General features: G+C 39.0%; 1 protein-coding gene across 5 annotated transcripts in view; it reads left to right on the top strand.

The window, feature by feature from the left end:
* Positions 1 to 19,292, top strand: part of TPK1 (thiamin pyrophosphokinase 1) — a 267,896-nt gene that overhangs the window by 153,635 nt on the left and 94,969 nt on the right. For 4 of the 5 annotated variants that reach the window (XM_025039012.1, XM_025039011.1, XM_025039013.1 and 1 more), the window contains one exon: positions 4,411 to 4,557. The exons of the other annotated variant lie outside the window; for it this stretch is intronic. In XM_025039012.1, coding sequence (XP_024894780.1) covers positions 4,411 to 4,557 — 147 coding nt within the window. The remainder of the gene's footprint in view (positions 1 to 4,410; positions 4,558 to 19,292) is intronic. 5 annotated transcript variants of the gene reach the window in all.

Raw genomic sequence — 19,292 nt, forward strand, 5'->3', positions numbered from 1 at the left:
TATACATGCAGGAATTGCTGACACAGGTGGTATGTAAAGCCACAAGGCCGCATGAGGACACCAAGGGAAGGAATGCCATGACAGAAGAAGCCAGACTTAGGGACCTTGCCCCAGGCCACTCCAGAGTTAACAGGTGACTCCAGATAAGGAACAGCTAGTGAGATCAAGAGAATGTGGTTTGCTGGAAGCTCATCAGATGTAGCTGATCAAATAATTATCAGAACAGAAAATGGCCCATTGGATTTTGCCGTGAGGGTCTGGAGATAGCAGTTTCTGATGGTGTGACAGGGGCTTGTCTGTATCTACTATGATAATCGCTTACTGGGCTCCTGGCTTTGTTCTTTGCAGTCCCACAGTTTATTCTCAACACACCCGGCATAGCGACTTTTTAAAATATATTGGTCATGTCACTCCTCTGCTCAAAATGGCTCCCCATTTAACAAAAATCAAGGACTTTAAAATGGCTTGGCAACTCTCTATACAAATCTAGCACATTTTACTCTGATTTCTATTATGACCGCCACTAATTTCTCATTTAATTGTAGCAACTAGCCTCCTGATACTCTTTGAAAATGCCTGGGGCCATGTCACTGCTTCAGGGTCTCAATACAGTCTGTCCTCTGAAGCATCCTGCCCCGTGTTCTTAGATGCTGGCTAACGCCCTTGTCTTTTTCAGGTGTTTGCTGATATTCTGTTACTTTTTCAGTGTGGCCTTCTTTAGCTATATTATTTAAAGTTGAAGTCCCCCTCTACCTCCTCCCCACACCACCCCCATATTTTTGCTTTTCCTTTTCTTCCTTCTCTGATATTCTCTGATAGCACTTACTGTACCACTTTTTCACATTCTGATGAATATAATTTTTTTCAGTCAATTGTGTATTATGCTCCATTTGAATGTCAACTCCATGAAGGCTGGAGTTTTTGTCTTCTTTACTGATATATTCTATGTTTAGAATAGAATGTAGCACATGGTAAATGATTAATAAATATTACCCAAAGTAACAAAGGTGAATTAAGTTACTCTTTTCAGAAGTCACTAATTATTGGAACACTTGCCAATCAGGCAAATACTATTTTGTAGGAATTAGATGATGTTAACTTAGCCTAATAATTAGCTCCTTGCCTCTCTGGTTCTTTTATTCAGTTTTTCCTGAGTTTTTATATGCTTAGGGGAAGCTCAGTGAATACTTGTCTCCTGCATTGCAAACACTGCAGCTGGCATCTGTGAGTCATAGGCCCCCATAGGAGAGAGACACAAGTATACCAACTGTTGTAGCAGTGTGACTAGGTGTAAAAAGGAATAATTATGTTACTTAAATGGAGGGTTTTGATGATCCATCTGACGCAGACACGTGTGGTGTGGACGTGGAGTAACACCACAAAGAAGCATATGAAATTAAAGGGCTGATATACTCACAGGTCTTAGAGAGGGACATGCATGTCATGCTGTGCTGGGTCCACATGGGAGGAGCCAGGGAGCCGGGAGAGAGAGAGCGAGGACATGTGGTCAGGTGCCTTTGGGGGTCAGGGTAGGATACACACACAAAAGCGTGAGAGGGTTTCATTGGTGCGTTGAATGTCACTGAGTCCCAGAATGAGAGGGCAAGAAGGGGAACTTGTGGCAGGGACCAGCCACATCAGCGTGGTGCACGCTGTCTCCTGGGCCGGTGCTCACAGTCTGTGGGTGTGGATGCTGCGGCATTGGGAAAATATAGTTTTAAAAATGTAGTTCACTGGGCAATGTTAGCAATAAATGCACAGGTCTTTGGGTTCACACAGAAGAGGAACCCTGGCATTCTGTAAATGTCTGTTTCAGGCTGAACACTCTGTCCCATAGGTATTACTGCAAAACGTATGTAAACACGCAGCGGGGAGTCTGTCTCCTGTCTTCCATCTCTGTGAATATCAGATGTCTTCCTTACATCACTGTCAGAGCCGGAGGAGTGTGTACTGTCCCTTGCCAGCTCCTCCCATTCACCTGTGCCTTGCATGGATCCCATAATGTTTTTAATCAGTCTCGCTAAGTACTTCCTGCAGGGAAAATGAATAGTGATGAGAAGTAATCTTGCTGCTGCTTTATTCTGAAAAACTCAGCGACTGATTTACAGGTACTGCTTATTCATCATGATATTCCAGGGTGAAAGAAGGGGGTACATTTCAGCCTTAAAGGTTATGGGATCCCTCAAGGCTTAGAGTATAGTAATGAGAAATTGAGAACCTGAAAACGGGATTCCTCAGACTGAATAGCGAATCAACTGTTGTATCATCAGGCTTTGCTTCTGATGTGAATGTAAGATTATGCGGATCGGAACGTGCCAGTGTGCTTTTTACTGGAGCCTTAGAACTGTCTCCCCTTTAAATTTCATATGCAATTTCATGTCTTTCTCTTCAGTTAAAAGCAAATTCTCTCTAGTTTTTTTCTGAGATCCTGTATAATTTTGAGGCCTTTCCTCACTGGTTGGGTATGGCTTCATTAACAATCTCCTGAACAGGAATAGAAGCCATTTTCCTGACTTGATACCCCAAACAAAAGGTGTATATTTGGCAGTTTTGAGCCTAATTGCTGAACAATTTACCTCTTTCCTCTGAAGTTACAGAGGTCCCTGCCTTTGCCTGTGTATTCAAAGTAATACAGGCTTGCTAGGGCGTGTGGTCTTCTTGGCCCCGAATCTAACAGAGTTCTAGAAAGATCTCCAAAGTTAGTATTAAGTCTTATAGATGTGAGGTGTACCTATCTTAAAAAAATACTCTAGCTTTGATACGAAACATCTTATTCAAAGTAAAAATTTCCATTCTCTCTACACTCTGAAAAGGTCAGAAACAGGAAACTCATTCTAAACTTCTAGGTTCTTCTCTTCAATTTACTTTTCGTGTTTTTATGGAATCTCATTCTGCTTTTTATAGTCCTTCAATATGGCAGTTAATCTAGTTCTTCCTTAGGCTGACCAATCCTTTCTTGCAGTGTCTTCACTTGTTCATCAAACACTGGAACGTCTTATATGGGTTAGGCACTGCGCTGGCCACCGGGGCGTCTTATATGGGTTAGGCACTGCGCTGGCCACCGGGGCCATAACCAAGGCCAGACAAACGCTGTCCTTGGCTTCCTGGAGCTTCTGTCACTTACTGTTCCTCTAGGCACGGGACAGGTAATATTGGTGCCAGGGTAATGTTGTTCTGTAAAATCACACCGTCTTTATGGACTAAATATTATCTACACTTTTTAAAATGTGCTATTTTAAAACCTAGAAACTAAATACTTCTATTTTTAAATAATTTCTGGTTTATTTCAGGTGGAATGATTATTCCTGTTAGTTTTTATTATATACAAGGTTTTCTTACAATATTTTAATTAAGCCCTTCAGTCCTTCCTCTTTCATGATCAATATATTACCTTTTACTATGCCGATACACTGACTGTAAGATGAGGCTGACCAGAGAGAGAGCAGGGCTTCTTTCTTTCATTCTTCTTGGGACCATGGCCTAATACTTGATGCAGAAGGAGACTGTTACTGCACCCCTTCACTTCCTGCAGCCCACACTTACCCAGCGTCTCATGTATAAGTAAAGCATCACAGTAATTTTATATGTAAATATCCTGGAAATGTATTTTCAGCAACAGGGAAACATTGAAATTAACTATACTCTAATAATAGGAAATGCTGTCTTTCAAGTGGTAAATGAAAAAAGTAACATGAAACTACATGTAACAATAACAAAAGTATTAATAGTAATGTAAATGTAGTATCAAAAATAATTAGAAGAGTAGCAAACATTTTTTAAACAATCACTATGTTATAAACATGTTCTAAATGCTTTATGCTTATTAACTCATGTGATTACCTCATTTATTCCCCACGACAATCTTTCAGTTGGCCATTATTCATGTTTTTACATATGAACATTAAAATGAGGTACAGATTGTTTAGCAACTTGCTAAGTTCGATAAAAAAGACAGTAAGAAACTTGCATTCTAGTGGGGTGACAGGTCTGTAGAACAGGCCGGCGTCGTGTGCCGGGTGTTAGGACAGTGCCCACAGGTGGTGCCGTGGGCGGGAGAGGCGTCAACTGCGAAGCCGGGGCGAGGGGGGAGTAGGGGGCAGTGCCACACGGAGGGGACACGTAAACAGCTTTAAAGGAAGAGCTGCTGGTTTTCCAGGTGAACAGGCAGGTGGGGAAAATGTAAAATTTGTACTTGAAAGAGTTGGTCTTGAAACCTGACCTTGGCACTCACAGATTGTGACCTTGAACAAGTGACTTAATGCCTTCATCTGAACAACAGAAATGGTACCTAGTGTTGATGGCCTATCAGATAGAATGTAATCTCGAAAGCTCTGTTTAGGGGTTTGATGCTGCTCAATTAATTAAAATTCTTTAAACCTGTGACGCTCCGCTTCCCTTTGCCTCGCCTAGGTGGACGTGATAGTGACACTGGGAGGGCTCACTGGGCGCTTCGACCAGATCATGGCCTCCGTGAGCACCTTGTTCCAAGCGCCTCGCATCACTCCGTCGCCAGTTATAATCATCCAAGAGGAATCGCTCATCTACCTGCTCCAGCCAGTAAGTGCAGACCCAGCCTAACATCAGCGCTTGGCTTCCCCCGCCCCACTGACACTGGAGCAGACAGGAGAAAAGGCCAGCCCGTTCCTGTCCTTGAACCATGAGTGAAGTTAGCTGTCTGCTTACTTATGTTGACTTCCGTCTGCTGCCTCTGGTCACTGTAGAGGAGCCTCAAAGTTTTCATTTTAGGGCACCCAGGGGGAAAAATTTCTGTGACTTTTAACTGAATTGACTAAGAATTAAATTTAGAACTTTTGCATTTTGAGCAACCGAATGAGAGAAAAACTCAACAGAGGAAACGCAAAGCTTGGCAGATATTTCAAATGGAATTCTCATGTATTTTCAGTGCTGTCATTATAATTGGAAATTGGATTTGCTTTTCTCAAGCACTCAGACTCTTTAGCTTTTACTGTTCATAAATTGCCTGCTTATTTCAGTGCCTCAGAATAAATATATATAATGATGATGTCATTTATGTCCAATGAGAGACATCAAGGAAATATTCTATCAGCATAGTGCTTAGAACAGAATTCTCATTAATTAAACACATTTTATAAGGTTGACAGGTGAATTTCAGTTTGGAAAATAATCGCTTGGTAATATTTTTTTAAAGACAGCGGACAGGTTTTTTTTTCCTTTTTCACCTTTCATGGTAATTTTGCTCTGTTCCGTCTGCTGTCCATCATCTCTAGCGTGTCAGTGGCTAAAATTTATTGTTTGATTAATATGGTGGGTGTAATATATGCTCAGCATTGTTCATCCACTTTTGCTTATTTTTTTCTGGTTCTGGCTATTTGATTTCTGGAGCATCGCTTGTAAGATGTGGAAGGGGAACTAAAGAATTCAGTTTTCAAACACCATACTGTCCATTTCTGTAGTCTGCAAACAGTTATAGAGTGCAGCTACCTAACTGTTGTACTGCTAGGCAGTTGAGGATTTAAAAAAAAAAAAAGTAACATACGATCTTTGCTCTCTAGTCCATGTCCAGTGATGCAGACATTTATAAAAAATAAATATAAAGGTTAAGACTAGTTAATACTAGATAACTGGTCGGCGATCTAGTTAGGAAGAGCCTTGAATTCTACACACTGGAGTGTGAACTCTTTTGCCATAGGGTATAAGAAGTCATTAAAAGACCTCAGGTAATAGTTTGACATGCGCAGATGTGCTTCTCGGATTTCTAATTATTTGTTAAATGCCTGTAATTTCCCAACAATTTCCGAAGTTTGAAACTTTCTGCCATTGTGATGCATCGAGCTTTCTTTATTATATTGAACTGATACGATTGCCGTAGGGGTCAACTGTAACTTGTCTCTTTGTAGATACTCTGGTTAATAGATAACTAGACAGCTAACCACGCAGCACAATAATTTTTAAAAAGTAAAATTGGAGGATTAACTAAGTCCACGTGTGAAAAACGACGTTTGTTCTTTCGATCTTTTTATTTTCGGTGTTCTGCACCTTCAGCGTAATGTGCATGATTATGGACTTCCTAAGATGTGTTCAGCTTGGGAGTCGCTGGGTTTCCCCCATCCGCAGATCACTGTCATCAGTTTGGAAAACTCAGCCTTTATGTTTTCCAATATCGTGTCACCCTGTTCTCTTTGTCCATTCTTCTGCAACTCCAACTAAACAAATATGAGATCCTCTAATCGTATCATATAGATCTCAGACATTTCTTTCATATTCTCTGTCTTAATCTCTCTGGGCTACGTTCCGAAATTCTTCATCCCTTCTGTCTTCCACTTCACTCCTCCACTTCAGCTGTGTCTATTTTGCTGCTAAATCCATCGATTTTTTAATTCCTGCCATGATTCTTCTTTCTTACATGCTTACTCTTTACTCACATTTTCAAGACTCTTTCTTAAAATATAATTGCCATATTTATTTTATGGTCTAGAATAATTCTAACATCTGTGGTCTTTATGAATCAGCTGTCTTTTATGTTTAATCTTCCATCTGTGTTTTGTTTTTGGCCATAACCTCAGATTTCCAGGAACTTTACCTTGGGAATTATTTGAAATACAAGCTAAAAGTGATTTCAAGGAGAACCGAGAGTGGACTCCTCGCCCAGTTATCTGTAGGCATTAATAACTTAGGTATCTATTTCGTTTGAGACGTTAGATGTGTAGGTGGAATGAAATTTGAAGGTAATTCTGCTGTGAGTTTGACTTCTGGTTACAAACCCTCAGAGGAGACTTGTTCTGTCTTTTCAACTAAAGAGAGCAAGGTTTGGTTGGGCAGTTCCCTCACAGTCCGGCAGGAGTGTTATTTATATTTCTCTCTCCACCAAGAGTCTCGCTTCATATGGTACAATGACGCAGCTCTTGTCCCACTATATTTCCTCTTCCGTGGGGTTAGTGGACTCGGATGCAAATGGCAAACTCTGAAAAACAAGTCACGATCCAATTATTCATAAACAGTGTGTAACTCAGTGGCCAGATGTGTATGTATAAAAATATATACTCTCCATAATATTTTCAAATAAGATAGACCTTGGCTACACTCTAAGGGTATATCACACCTTACTGTACCCATAAATTAAACCAAGTGACGCCGAAGGTTCAACTGTAGCAAAATCTGCATACAACAAGAATCTTTATCATTTAAGCCAATTAAATGAGATTATCATTGAGCTTTGCTAAAATACTTATAAAGTGGTAAAATTCAATATAAATGTTATTGTGAGTGGTATTTTTGAGGACATTATTTTCTAGAATTGGTTCTATAATTATAGGTTGCATGAAATTGAAGATAATAGCAGGAGAAATGAGACATCTTATGAGAACTGTTTGGCTGATAAATGTTTTCGTGCTGTGTCTGCTACAGGACCGTGAAGTGGCTGGCGTAACCCTAGACCAGTGGGCTAAATGTGCTTAATCTTTCTAAAAAAGCTTCCCTACCTGCAGATCCTCTTAGTTTTTCTGTAATGTTCTGTGTTTCTTTCAGAGAGTCTTCATGTGAGGCTCTCATGAGACCATGTTGTATAAATACGTACTCATCCTCCATTCATTAGAGTCCCTGCGTGAGTCATTTGGGATTCACCTGCGTGTCTCGTAGCAAAAGCCACTTAAAGTCATTTGGGTTGTTGCAGCTTCAAGTCTTTCATCTCTGTTCTCTTTTCAGTTCCCTTTCTGTGACTTATTTTTCTTCATTACAAATTGGGTTTTAAAACAAGGAGAAAATAGTGTAGTTCTGGGTCTATATTAAATATGGGAAAATGTTTAGAATTTTTTAGCTGATTGCCTTTTTAGTATATAAAGGCTTTTGTGTTGTGTTTTGCTATATTTCTCTATGATTCAAATGTCGTTAGGAACGAAAACCTCAGTAGGCAGCATTTACTTACTTTGAAGGACTGTTTAATCTGCCATTTTTAAATAGACCATTAAAAACGAAATGCCTTATAGCTCTTCCCTTAAAAGAAAGCATCCACCCTTTACTTCCAAAAATGTGTTCTTAATAAGATATATGGCCTTTTATTAGCAGGAGATTTTTTGACATTAATGAGAGACATTTTAGACATGAACACCACTGATGTCAGTTGCCAGTTAGGCCATATCCCTTATGAAGACAGTCCCGTGTTTGCCACGCCAGCCGTGCAGAGTGTGGATGGCTCCTGGTGTCACATACATACTTTCTCATTTTCTGATCAGTGCTTCTCAGGAGTCCAGCAACATTAGCTTCTGTACACTGAGCATAAATTATCTTCTATCTGCAAGTTTTATGGCAGTTGGTAATACAAGTTAATAGGATTGATGACCAAGAAATTAGACGTCCAAGAGTTAGTAAGGCATGCATTTTACATCCCCCTGAGCCTTGTTCAGTGATTCCTGTTCAGGATTTCGGTATCTGAGGTAGCAGAGTGGTGTTACAGGACAGACTTCGTCGGTCCTTATCTCACTGAACAAACTTCTAAATGCGTTGTAGAATATTCTTCCTCACACGTTTACTTCTGCTTGTTTTTTTTTTCCTCTCAAGAGATCAATTAATTACTATATAAATTCCTGACATTTTATATATTATACATCTGTAATGCTGATAGTAGAGAGGATAGAAATACATTAATAGTCTGATAGAAAGGGGCTGAATATTCGTGATGCAGACTCGGCCTGTGCAATGGTTTCTCCTGAGAACTGAGGGGTTGGGTCCGCCTGGCCACACGTGCTCTCGTCCGGTACAGTCTCATCAGTGACAGCACTAGAGGCGTGGTTCTCAGAGTGACACGGACTGAGGGGACAGGGGCTTCTCGATTCTAACAATAATGGCATGTTTCTCCGAAACAGCCTTTATTCTTTCTGTCTTCTTCTCCTATGTATTTTTTGTTCTCGCTTGGCCTTTTAGAATCTCAAGTATAAACTATGTAGTAGCCCACGACCACTAAACGTTAGTGTAAATAGCATAAAGACGTAAAGATCATTTTATAGATGAGCATTTGTAAGGACTTCAAGTGATTTGTCCAATGTTATACTTAGTATTTCTTTGAAAAAAAATTATGCTGAAAATGAAGTAGATCTCATGCAGTGAGAGTCTAAAAAAAAAAAAAAAAAAAAAAAGATTACCAGGCACTTTATAAATGTCCTGCCACACTGAACTCACAACCTCTCTTTCCTCTTCTATATGGAAGTGGACTTGTAAGTGTGGATGTGAAGAAGAGATGATGGCGTTTGTTAGGATGTGTACTCAAGGTCTTCACTGGAGGAGCACAGGGAGGAATCAAAGTGGTGACTAGGACCCTGGATTAGGCAACCGGGTGCTGTCGTTCTCCGAGATAGAAAATGTGAAAACAAATCAAAATTTGAAGGTGGTCAGCTGACTTTGGATATAAAGAGATTAACCTCGATGGCAGATGGTAGAACAAACCCTACGGGCTGCCTTAAAGGAGAAGAAATAGAACTAGAAAGAGCGATGTCACTGAAACCAAGGTGGTTTAGAGATTGAAGAGGCAAAGGAGTGATCAGCTACTATGTCGAGAATAAAAAAGATGCAATGAGTCGTCAGCCAAGAAGAAACTTGATAAGGTACAGTTTTCATAGCACGATGTGTGTAGAAACCAGATTACTATGAGTCGAGTATTAATTGAGCAAGGAGTTAGAAATACCTTTTCATGCATTACTGTTTACCCTTTTGTATTGTTTCCTTAAAGCAGTTGAATTTCGGGGACTAATCTGGGAACTAGTGTTGGCTTATGAAATTACTTGGGTGATATCATTTTCCAAGATAAAAGCAAAAACAGAACAAGAACATTTCTGTTGGGGATTGTGCCTTTCTTTCTTTCCCAGTACGACCAGGCTCGCAGCCGCCGAGCCACCCGTGTGTAAGGTGGCTTGCACACTTGCGGTCACAAACCGTGCCACTCTACACCGACGAAGTGCTTTTCAACCTATTTTAAATCCACATCCTCAGAAGGGTCCCTTGTCCCACCCCCAGCTCCACAGTCCTGACGGGCGCTACCCACTCCCTCCCTGCACCCCTGGTCCAGGCATGAGGCGTTTCTGGTCTGTCTGCTCCATGTTACGTGGCCTCTGGCCTCCGGCAACTGGTTCAGCTCCCGTTTTCCAGACTGATTACGCCTGTCCTTTGCTCTGCATATCTGATCCCAAACTTGATCTCTGCCCAAAATATGTTTTTGTTTAAGTCAATCTCTTCTAAAGCCCTACTCAAAATTTCTGTCTTCTATACAGAATTTCCAAATAAACCTCTTTAAACTTTCTTCATTTGGATTATGTTCATCACTTTTTAAAATCTTTTTTTTCTCCTATGGGCCTCAGTCTATCTATAAAACAAAATTTAATAAGATGACTTTTCTTATTTTCTAAACCTTAAAACATATAATTGCATATTTTTGATTTAAAAAAATGAAATAATGATCACAATTCATCCAGTACTAGCCAAATCCAAATAAATAGGATGTTTTAGACGATCTAAATGTGTTATTTCTGTTATCGAAAGTATTCATATTGCCTCCTCTTGTGATGCCTGGGTGTCCCAGGTTGGGAGTCAGAAGCTGTGACTTAGTCCCCTTATTTCCCTGATTTGGCAGGTGCTTTCTTCCTGGTTTGCTGGAAGCTCATTTGGGGGAGTGATAGCTTCTTCTAGGGGCTCTTGAGCAAATACGTGAGGGTGGCGGTGGCAGGAGTCGTAGGTTTTAAAGCGACCTGGATATAATGAACTCTCAAGGGAAAAAGTGTCAAATAACAATGCTGATACCCTCCACTCACTCACACAGCATTCAAGTTTGACCTTAAAGAAGTCTTTCACCCAGGGAGGTTTATAGAAAGATGCCCATCAGCAAAAAGCTGCGGTGATCAGTCAGTGATGCCAGAGTAGCAGGTGAGGAAACATCAAATTCAGTCTCCATGGAAACCATTTAAAAACTTACTTGAAATTGGCCTTTCATTTCCAGCCGTGAGTGACAGAGAATAGGTTTTGGAGACTTGGTGCGATCCGTAAGAGTCCTATGTGCAGGTGAAGCAGTGGAAAAGACGGGCATCAGCATTTATCTGAGCTCTGTCATCATAATTTATCATAATCCAATTCTAGACAAAGTAATAGAATAGTGGATGCTGGATGTCACCTTTTCCTTTATCTACCCCCACCCTCCCCGGCCTCTGGCAAGGACACAAGTGCACTCTCATGTATACTTAGTTCAACTGAGCATTGCTTCAGCATCTTTTTTTGATTGAAAACAAAAGATTGCCAATGCTGTATCAATGATCTGTGAAGTGATCTGAGTGTCACCAGCAGGGACGTGAAATGAGCCTCTGGGAAGATCGGCATAAGTGAAAGTCTCTGTATAAAGAGCTTCATGCAGCTCCAGCTGGGTTGTATTACTTCCAACCCAATTAAGATTCCTTCCCCTCTCTAAACATGCGAACTGTTTGTTTATTTGTTCTAAAAGTGATAAAAACTGAAAGCAAAAAAAAAGTGGAAAATTTATATAAATATATTTAAGCTAGGAGGGCTGAAATATGAGGACACTTATTCAAACTATACATTCACCCTGGATATTTTGAAGTTCTTCCAAGGAGTATTGTAAGGTGCCTCACCCATGTACAGATACACACATACATACAACACATGTAATATGTATGTGCATGCACATGTGTGTGCACGCGCGCACACACACACACACACACACACATACACACACACACCCCAAGAATCTCAGCTCTTCTAATCTTACTGAGAGGAAGGAAAGTAAGCTATCAGGTCTTTTGTGGAGGATTTTTTTTGGAAACCATTATTCCATAAAGTTGTCTTTTAAGAACTCCACTTAGTCCTTCATAACTGTCATGATTGGAATTACGATGTTTGACTTGATGCATATGGAATAGGTTAACAGTGAAATCAATAAAAATGCATCAAAGCCAGAAACAAAGTTAGCAAAGCAGAGTATAAACCAAGGTTATCGATACACACATAGATTGATTGATTGATTGGCAGAGCATAGAATTAGACGGCCCCGGTTTCTGAAGGAGACTGAGATACAGCAAGTATGATATCAAGTAGAGAGGACAGCCCAAATGTCAGAGACATACTGAATATTAATGCCAGTGGCATCGCTTGAGAGACATGCCTGAATTATAAAATACCCTCTGTACCTGAAAGGCTGGAAGATTACCAAAAATAACATTTTTAGAGTTACACAGCACTTTTTAGTTGATAAAGTGCCTTCATCGTGGCCCCCCCCGATTCTCAGCGGCCCTGTTAAGCAAGCCGTCAGTCCCTCATTCCTGTTTCCCAGACGAGGACCCTGCACGGGACAGCAGTGCGCGTGCAGTGAATCTATGAACGGGCCGGGGTTTTCCCATCCTGCTCCTGCGCCTGGCGCTTTGTGTCGTCGGTTAGAATCCGTCTGGTGGAGGGACATCGTTGCACCTGGCGAGGGACCATTGTCAGGGATCTTCTCTGCCGAGACTGGTTCTCTCGGGGATGTGCAGTGAAATCATCTGCATAGCTTTTTTCCCTTCCTCAATCAACTTTTTTATTATTATGAAAATGTCATCTATTCAGAGAATTTGGAGAATAGTATAATGAACAACATATTCAAGCTGACTATTTTTAATTTTTTTAAACATTTTATCAAGAAGACTCTGTCAGTCTAGGTAGAAACGTATTTTGGAGGGTAACCCCTTGACAGTAAATCACAGATGTCACCTCACATTATTCTAAACATTTCAACGTGGGAAATGATATTTAGAAACCAAAATCCAGGTTATCAGTGTGCTTACTGCTGCTGTGGTGGCTTCGCTTCTAGACTTTTTCAGTGAAGAGAACTAGGAAACAAAAAGGTGTTTGCGTATAAATCACGAGTTCATATTGAACTCATTTTGAATTCAGTTTTACTATACAGTTTTAAAACTTTTTATTTTATATATTTTTTTACCCCTAAAAAATCTGATGTGAAATAACTTACTTGTTTTATACCATAATGTATAGTCACTAGCTTCAAAATTATAGCACCAGTTTTCTTGCTGATAGTATAACTACTGAGTGAAATTTGAAGTTTCTTCTCAGGTGTTCACTCTTTAAATTGCATCCCAGTCAGGGCATTCTATTTAAAATTTGTCATTTCAAACATTAAATTTTGTTCTTTCTGCTGTTATGCTACTAATGTAACTATTAGGTTCATTTGTTATAGTTTAAAGTTATAAAACTATTTTTTTAAATTATGATTTTGAAGTAATTGTGTAGTTCAAGAGGCAAAGCTTGATAAAATGACATCCTTGGGAGAGGTCTCGTTTCCATTCCTATCCCCCTCACCGATAAAAACAACACATAAGTACATGTTTTCTCATTTTCCCTTCTTTATGCAGAATTTAGCATGTTGTGTACATCTGTACCCTTTTTTCACCTAGTAGTATATTTTGGAGACCACTCTATTTGGCAAGAGAGATTATCCTCATTCTATGGCTGCTTAGTGCCTACTGTAGGGATGTATCTCAGTGTACCCTAGTTTTTCTGTGGCAGTGTTTTGAAAGAACACACTGCAAATTCAGACCAGGCAGTTCTTTAAATGGTGGTCATGTGTATTTTGAAAATGATTCTCAAGTGGTTTTATGCAAGTTCATATTAGAGACATGAGTTGCTTTCAAAACTCCTTATGAGATGGAGACACTATGACCCAATTTTAAAGATAAGCGAAATAGGTCTTAAAAAGATGAATTGACTTGTCCAGGGTTATTCCACCAGTTAACAGTGAAGCCACATTCCACATGCATGTCACACTGACCCTTTAGCTCTCTCCACTCCGTGATTCTGTTTCCAGTTACATGATTCACGAGCTCGGTATGAGGCCATTTAGTGTAGAAGCAACGATTTTACAGGGAAACTCATTAAGGAAGCGTAAACTATAAAGACCACATAATTCTTCTATAACAGAGAATTAGGCTCCACTGCCACCTTTTATAGAATATAGATAAATTTTTAAAAAATAAGTGGACATAATCAGTTTTTTTATCAACGAGGAAGAATATTCTATTGTAGCTAAGATAGTAGTGATAATAAACCAGGTCTTTTTTTTTTTTTTTGGAAAAAGTCATGTTGATAGAGAAGCCTCAAAACTGAGTAATTGTGTATACATTGGCCTTTTCAACTGTCTGATAATAGGAAGCCAATTCCACTCTCAACCAGAAGTCCTCAAGGTAAAAGACAGAGTATGTGACATCGGTCTCATTTTATCTGGCAAGTGTAGTGTACAGGAGTGTGGCTTATGGGACAGTGGCGATTTATTTTCTCCTGGATGAAGCTGGCCTGTTAGAAGAAGTGGGCACCTTTTGAAATTTTGATAATGGTAATTGCCAAGCTATGAATAGAGCTTAATTTTTTTTTTTCTGAGCATATTTCACACTATATTTCCAGGAGCAGAGCAAGTCTTATGAAAAATGAAAGGACTTAGACAATTTTATGTGCTCATTCAAATAAGGATTTATTGGTATCATATTTTGCAGATCAGTAAGTTACTCTTGAAGAGCTAATAATATCTTCTCTAAACAGATCATTATTTCACATAAGATAAGTTCAGTATTACAGATCTATTACAGACCGTGATGGAAGCCGAAGCGGCACGTAGCTTACTGTAGACAGGTGGCGGAAGGAGGCCATGTCTGAAGTGTCTCAGAGGCAGGCAGACGACTGGAGGTTACTAAGAGAGATGGGGTCACAAGATGACTGGAGGGGATGTTGTGAGCAAAGTTGGGCAGCAAAGAAACTGAACTGTATTAGGGAGATCTGAGGAAAGCCCAGTGTTTCTGGGAGAGACAATAAAGGAAATGGCAGTGGAAGAGCTGGGAGAGCTAGGCAGAGAAGCAGTTCGTGATTGCCTCCTACGCCGTGCGAAGGCGTTTGGATCTTAATCCTTTGCAGTTAGGTGAATGCCTTGTAACTCAGGCGAGGTCACGAGCCTGTTTGAGAATCTGAAGAAAAGTATGAATCTTCCCTCCAGAAAAATATACATTTATATAGACACTAGAATTTTAAAATAGAATTTTAAGAGTTTGTAGGAGTCTATCCATGGAGTTCCACATGGGAACCGACTGTTTCTGACAAGAAATTCCGTACCCTGTTCTCTCTCTTACCAGTGAGCAGAAGAGGTTTACTTGCGTTCGTAGTATGTAGGAGTTTCCCATTGAGTTGTTAGCAGAAATTACCCAATGCAGGGCAGCCAAGTTCTTCAGTAACGAAAGTTACGGGAGTGGCCAGTACTGAGGCTCACCATGTGCCCCGTCCTTTTCCAAGTGAAAGTTTCTTTTGTTTTTATTTTTTTGTGGACTTGTATAACAACCTCACAACAGCTCTATAAAAATATATTATTCTTCTTATTTCTCAGATGAGATAACTGAAGCTCTAGGTCTTATTTACAGCTAGAAAGATGCAGAGCTAGGACATACCCCGGCATTCTGCTCACACATGTACTGCTCCGTACTCCGATAAATTACTATATCACACACCCCCTGAGAAAAACAAATGGAGGCTATTTTCAATGATTAAAAAAAAAACAACCCGAGAATGATTGGCCATAGATACAGCTCAGTATGAAGACCTTATGTTCTGTTCATTGAGCTTACGTCTCAGATACAAAGATGTCTAACCCTGCAAGCACTAGTTCATTGAGCCACGTTTGTAACACGATTTTGAATAGTGTTAAATATGGCTAAGAGACTTAGCAGCAACACTTAATACTGCATATTGTCCAGGAGGCTGCCATAGAAAAAATTTCATTTCTAAAGCCAAATAGTGCATAATTCTTTAAAACCATCTTATCTTTAACACACATCATTTAAAACAATTCTATGAGCCAAATTTTAACTTACTACTTAGGCTAAAAACGTTGATGAGCAATATTATAAAAATAAATGAATGTTACAAATCTTATCCTCCATTCCTTTTATCTACAGTGCTTTTTACCTGAAGAATTGCATTTATATCTAAAATAAAAAGAAATTTATTATGCCAAGATCCTTTTGAAGAGGAGTCACACTCGAAAACATGCAGATTCATTAGGGAACTGGAAGGAGAATGTATATCCTCATTAATTATAGAATAGATGTTTAAGGAGCGAGTGTATGAAGAAGCAGTGTCGGTGTATTATCCTATGGTTTGTTCTGAAAAATTTTAATTATTCAAGACAGACTTATGTGTTGTCTAGGGGCTTCTGTCTCTGAGTGGGAGGATTCAGTCTTGGCTGTAGTGTGTACTGACTGTGGCTCCTGGGGATTTTCCGAGTCAATTTCTTCATCTGTTACTAGAATGATAATGCACATGATTTGCATGAAAATTAAAATATTTAAGGCCAGGTATACGAAATTAATTTTTGTTTTGTTCGTGTTTGATTTCTTTCCTTTGGGCTTCAAGTGGAAAGGGTTTCATTTGAATATAATTTGAATTAATCATATTCCTTATTTCATAGCACATTATCATTATTGGTCAGTTTGTTTCATTATTTGATTGGATTTGTTGATTCAAATCTCATTCCCCTCTAGGACTGCCTTCCATCACATAAGGAACCATCCTAATATAATTTATCTTTTGTTCTGTTTTACAAAATGTGTATTGTTTTTATGACCATTTAAAAGATATTTTTGTTCATATCTCTAAAAGAAAGGGACTCTTGAACCCATAATTACAGTGCCATTATCACATCTAAATGAAGTAAAACATTAATATGATCAAGTGTTTACATTTTGTCCATTGTTTTAAGATATTTTTGCAGTTTGTTTTATGATTAGAGATTCAAACAAGGTTCATACATTGCAAGTGGGTCACATGTTTGTTGTTCTTTTAATCAGTAGGTCTGTCTCTGTCTCCATTTTTTTTTCCTTCTTCCTCCTGTTCTTTCCCTCACCCCCTCAACATTTTTGTTGAAATAACTTTATCATTCGTTGTATGGAATTTTCACAGTCTGTGTTCGTTGCATGGCCTTAGAGGCATTAAATACTTTCTATGTTACTTTTATTTTTGTAATTTGTAGTTAACTCTAGAGCTATGATCAGAACAATTTTAAAAAACTGGAGAGGGGTCACTTCTGGAATAGGTGACATCACATCATAACATTTGGTTGTTTCTCTGTTGTGATATTAACAGCCATTGATTATCATTTGCCTCCATGAATTTAATAGTGGTTGCTCAACGCTAATACTAAAGTATTCTACCATTATTACTTCATTTATTGCTTGGAAAACCTACACAAGGAGAAGCTTCCCTCAGATTAGTTACTAAATTCTCCTGCGGAATAGTTTGTAAAGGAAGGAAGGATGCACACTTAATTCTTTTTTCTTTAATTTGTATTTATCAAAGTAATGAGTTAGTTCCCTGGCTTTTTTCAACGCTGATCAGTCAGTTTTCTTTAAGCTCGTGGTTTTAAGCATACTGGATATGTAGAATCAGTCCATTCTGCTTATCGTCTTTAATGCTACTCAGAGTGTCCTGTATTTGGCCAATGGGGGCGTATGCAGTGGCACTGAATCCTTCTGACTGGGGCGCAGTTGTCTTGTTTCCTGTTTCCACAGCTTTTTTCCCCACTCGTCGAGACTCTCTCCAGAGGGCCCTGTGGTAGGAAATCCTATTTGGAGACCATATCTAGGCATGAGGGTAATCTTAGAGCTGCTAAGTTGATTCAGTAGACAAAGCTAGGATTTTTTTTTTTAAGATAACATGAGTTCATACTTGTATTACACTTCCCATTCAAACTCAATAGTGATCTTTTAATGAGCAAAGTTTTAAATTTTTGAAGTCCACTTTATTATCTCTTTCATTATGGATCATGCTTTTGATGTTTTACCTAAGAAATCTTTATCTAAACTAAGGTTACAAAGGTTTCCCCGTATGTTTTGTCTTAGAGGTTTTATAGTTTTAGGTTTTACATCTAGATCTCTGTTACATTTTGATTTAATGTTCGTGCACAGTGCGAGGTGTGGATTGATGTTCATTTACTTGCATGTGGGTATCAATTGTTCTGGCACCACTTAAGCCTCTTCCCTCCCCCACTGAATTGCCTTTGCATCTTAGTCAAAAATCAGTTATCCATGTGTATGTGGATCTGTTTCTAGCCTCTCCGATACATTCCATTGATGGTTTAGTCTGTCTTCAAGCCAGTACTACTGTGATGTGATTACGTCAACTGGAATGAAGAGTCTTCTGCATGTGTTTTTGCTTTTTTGCCAGTGTGTCTTTTGGATAGAGCCCTAGAACGTTTCTTCCAAACAGTCCGCCGTAGGGTCGTATGGAACAATCATAAGCATACCTGTTTTCCCTCACCGTTAGCATGCCGATAGGTGAGATATTGTATCTTAGAATGATTTTAATTTACATTTTTCTTATAAAGGAGATGGAACATATTTTTTATTTTAAAGGCTGTACACATTCTTTTTCTCTGGACAGCTCATTTTTTCTATAAAGTTATTGGTCTCTTTTCCTTCTCTATCATTAGAAGCTCTTTATATACTAGCAATATCACCCCCTTTGTAATGTAAATTGCATATACTTTTTTGTTTTTCTTATTTCTTATTTTGGGGGTATATTTGTATGCACTTACTTTGCATAAATACTTTTTACCTTTTCCTTATTAGCTTTATATGTAATTGTACATTTTTTAGTAATAGGCTTATTTTTAAGAATAGTTTTAGACTTACAGATTAGATTGGGCAAATAGTACTGAGAACTCCCATACATGTCCTCCTGACCCCCACACATAGCACCCCTACTATTACTAGCCTGTTAGTATGGTACATTTGTCACAATTGATGAACCAATATTGATTCACTGTTGTTAACTTAAAGTTCGTAGTTTATTCATATGTCCCTACTTTTTAACCTAATGTCCTTTTTCTGTTCTAGGACCCCACCGAGGATCCCATATTACATTTAGATGTTATGTCTCCTTACGCTTCTCTTAGTTACGACGTTTTCTCAGACTTTCCTTATTTTTGCTAACCTTGACAGTTTTGAGGAATACGAGTCAGACATATTATGGGATGTCCCTCTATTGGAATTTGTCTGACTTTTTTCTCATGATTACACTAGGTTAAGTGTTTTACAGAGTGAGATAGAGTTAAAGTGATGTTTTTATCACATCATATCAAGGGTACTTATTCCTGAGGAGCAGAGAGCTACACTGCCCCGCATTGGTGGGGAGTAGTCACATAATTTATTTGGAATTCTTCCACATGGAAGATTTATCTCTTTTTTTCCCATTTAAAAACGGATTCAATAATTTTATCAGATTGAACTAATGAATAT

The sequence above is a fragment of the Pteropus alecto genome, unplaced genomic scaffold (genome assembly GCF_000325575.1).
Source record: "Pteropus alecto unplaced genomic scaffold, ASM32557v1 scaffold48, whole genome shotgun sequence".
Classification (NCBI taxonomy): domain Eukaryota; kingdom Metazoa; phylum Chordata; class Mammalia; order Chiroptera; family Pteropodidae; genus Pteropus; species Pteropus alecto.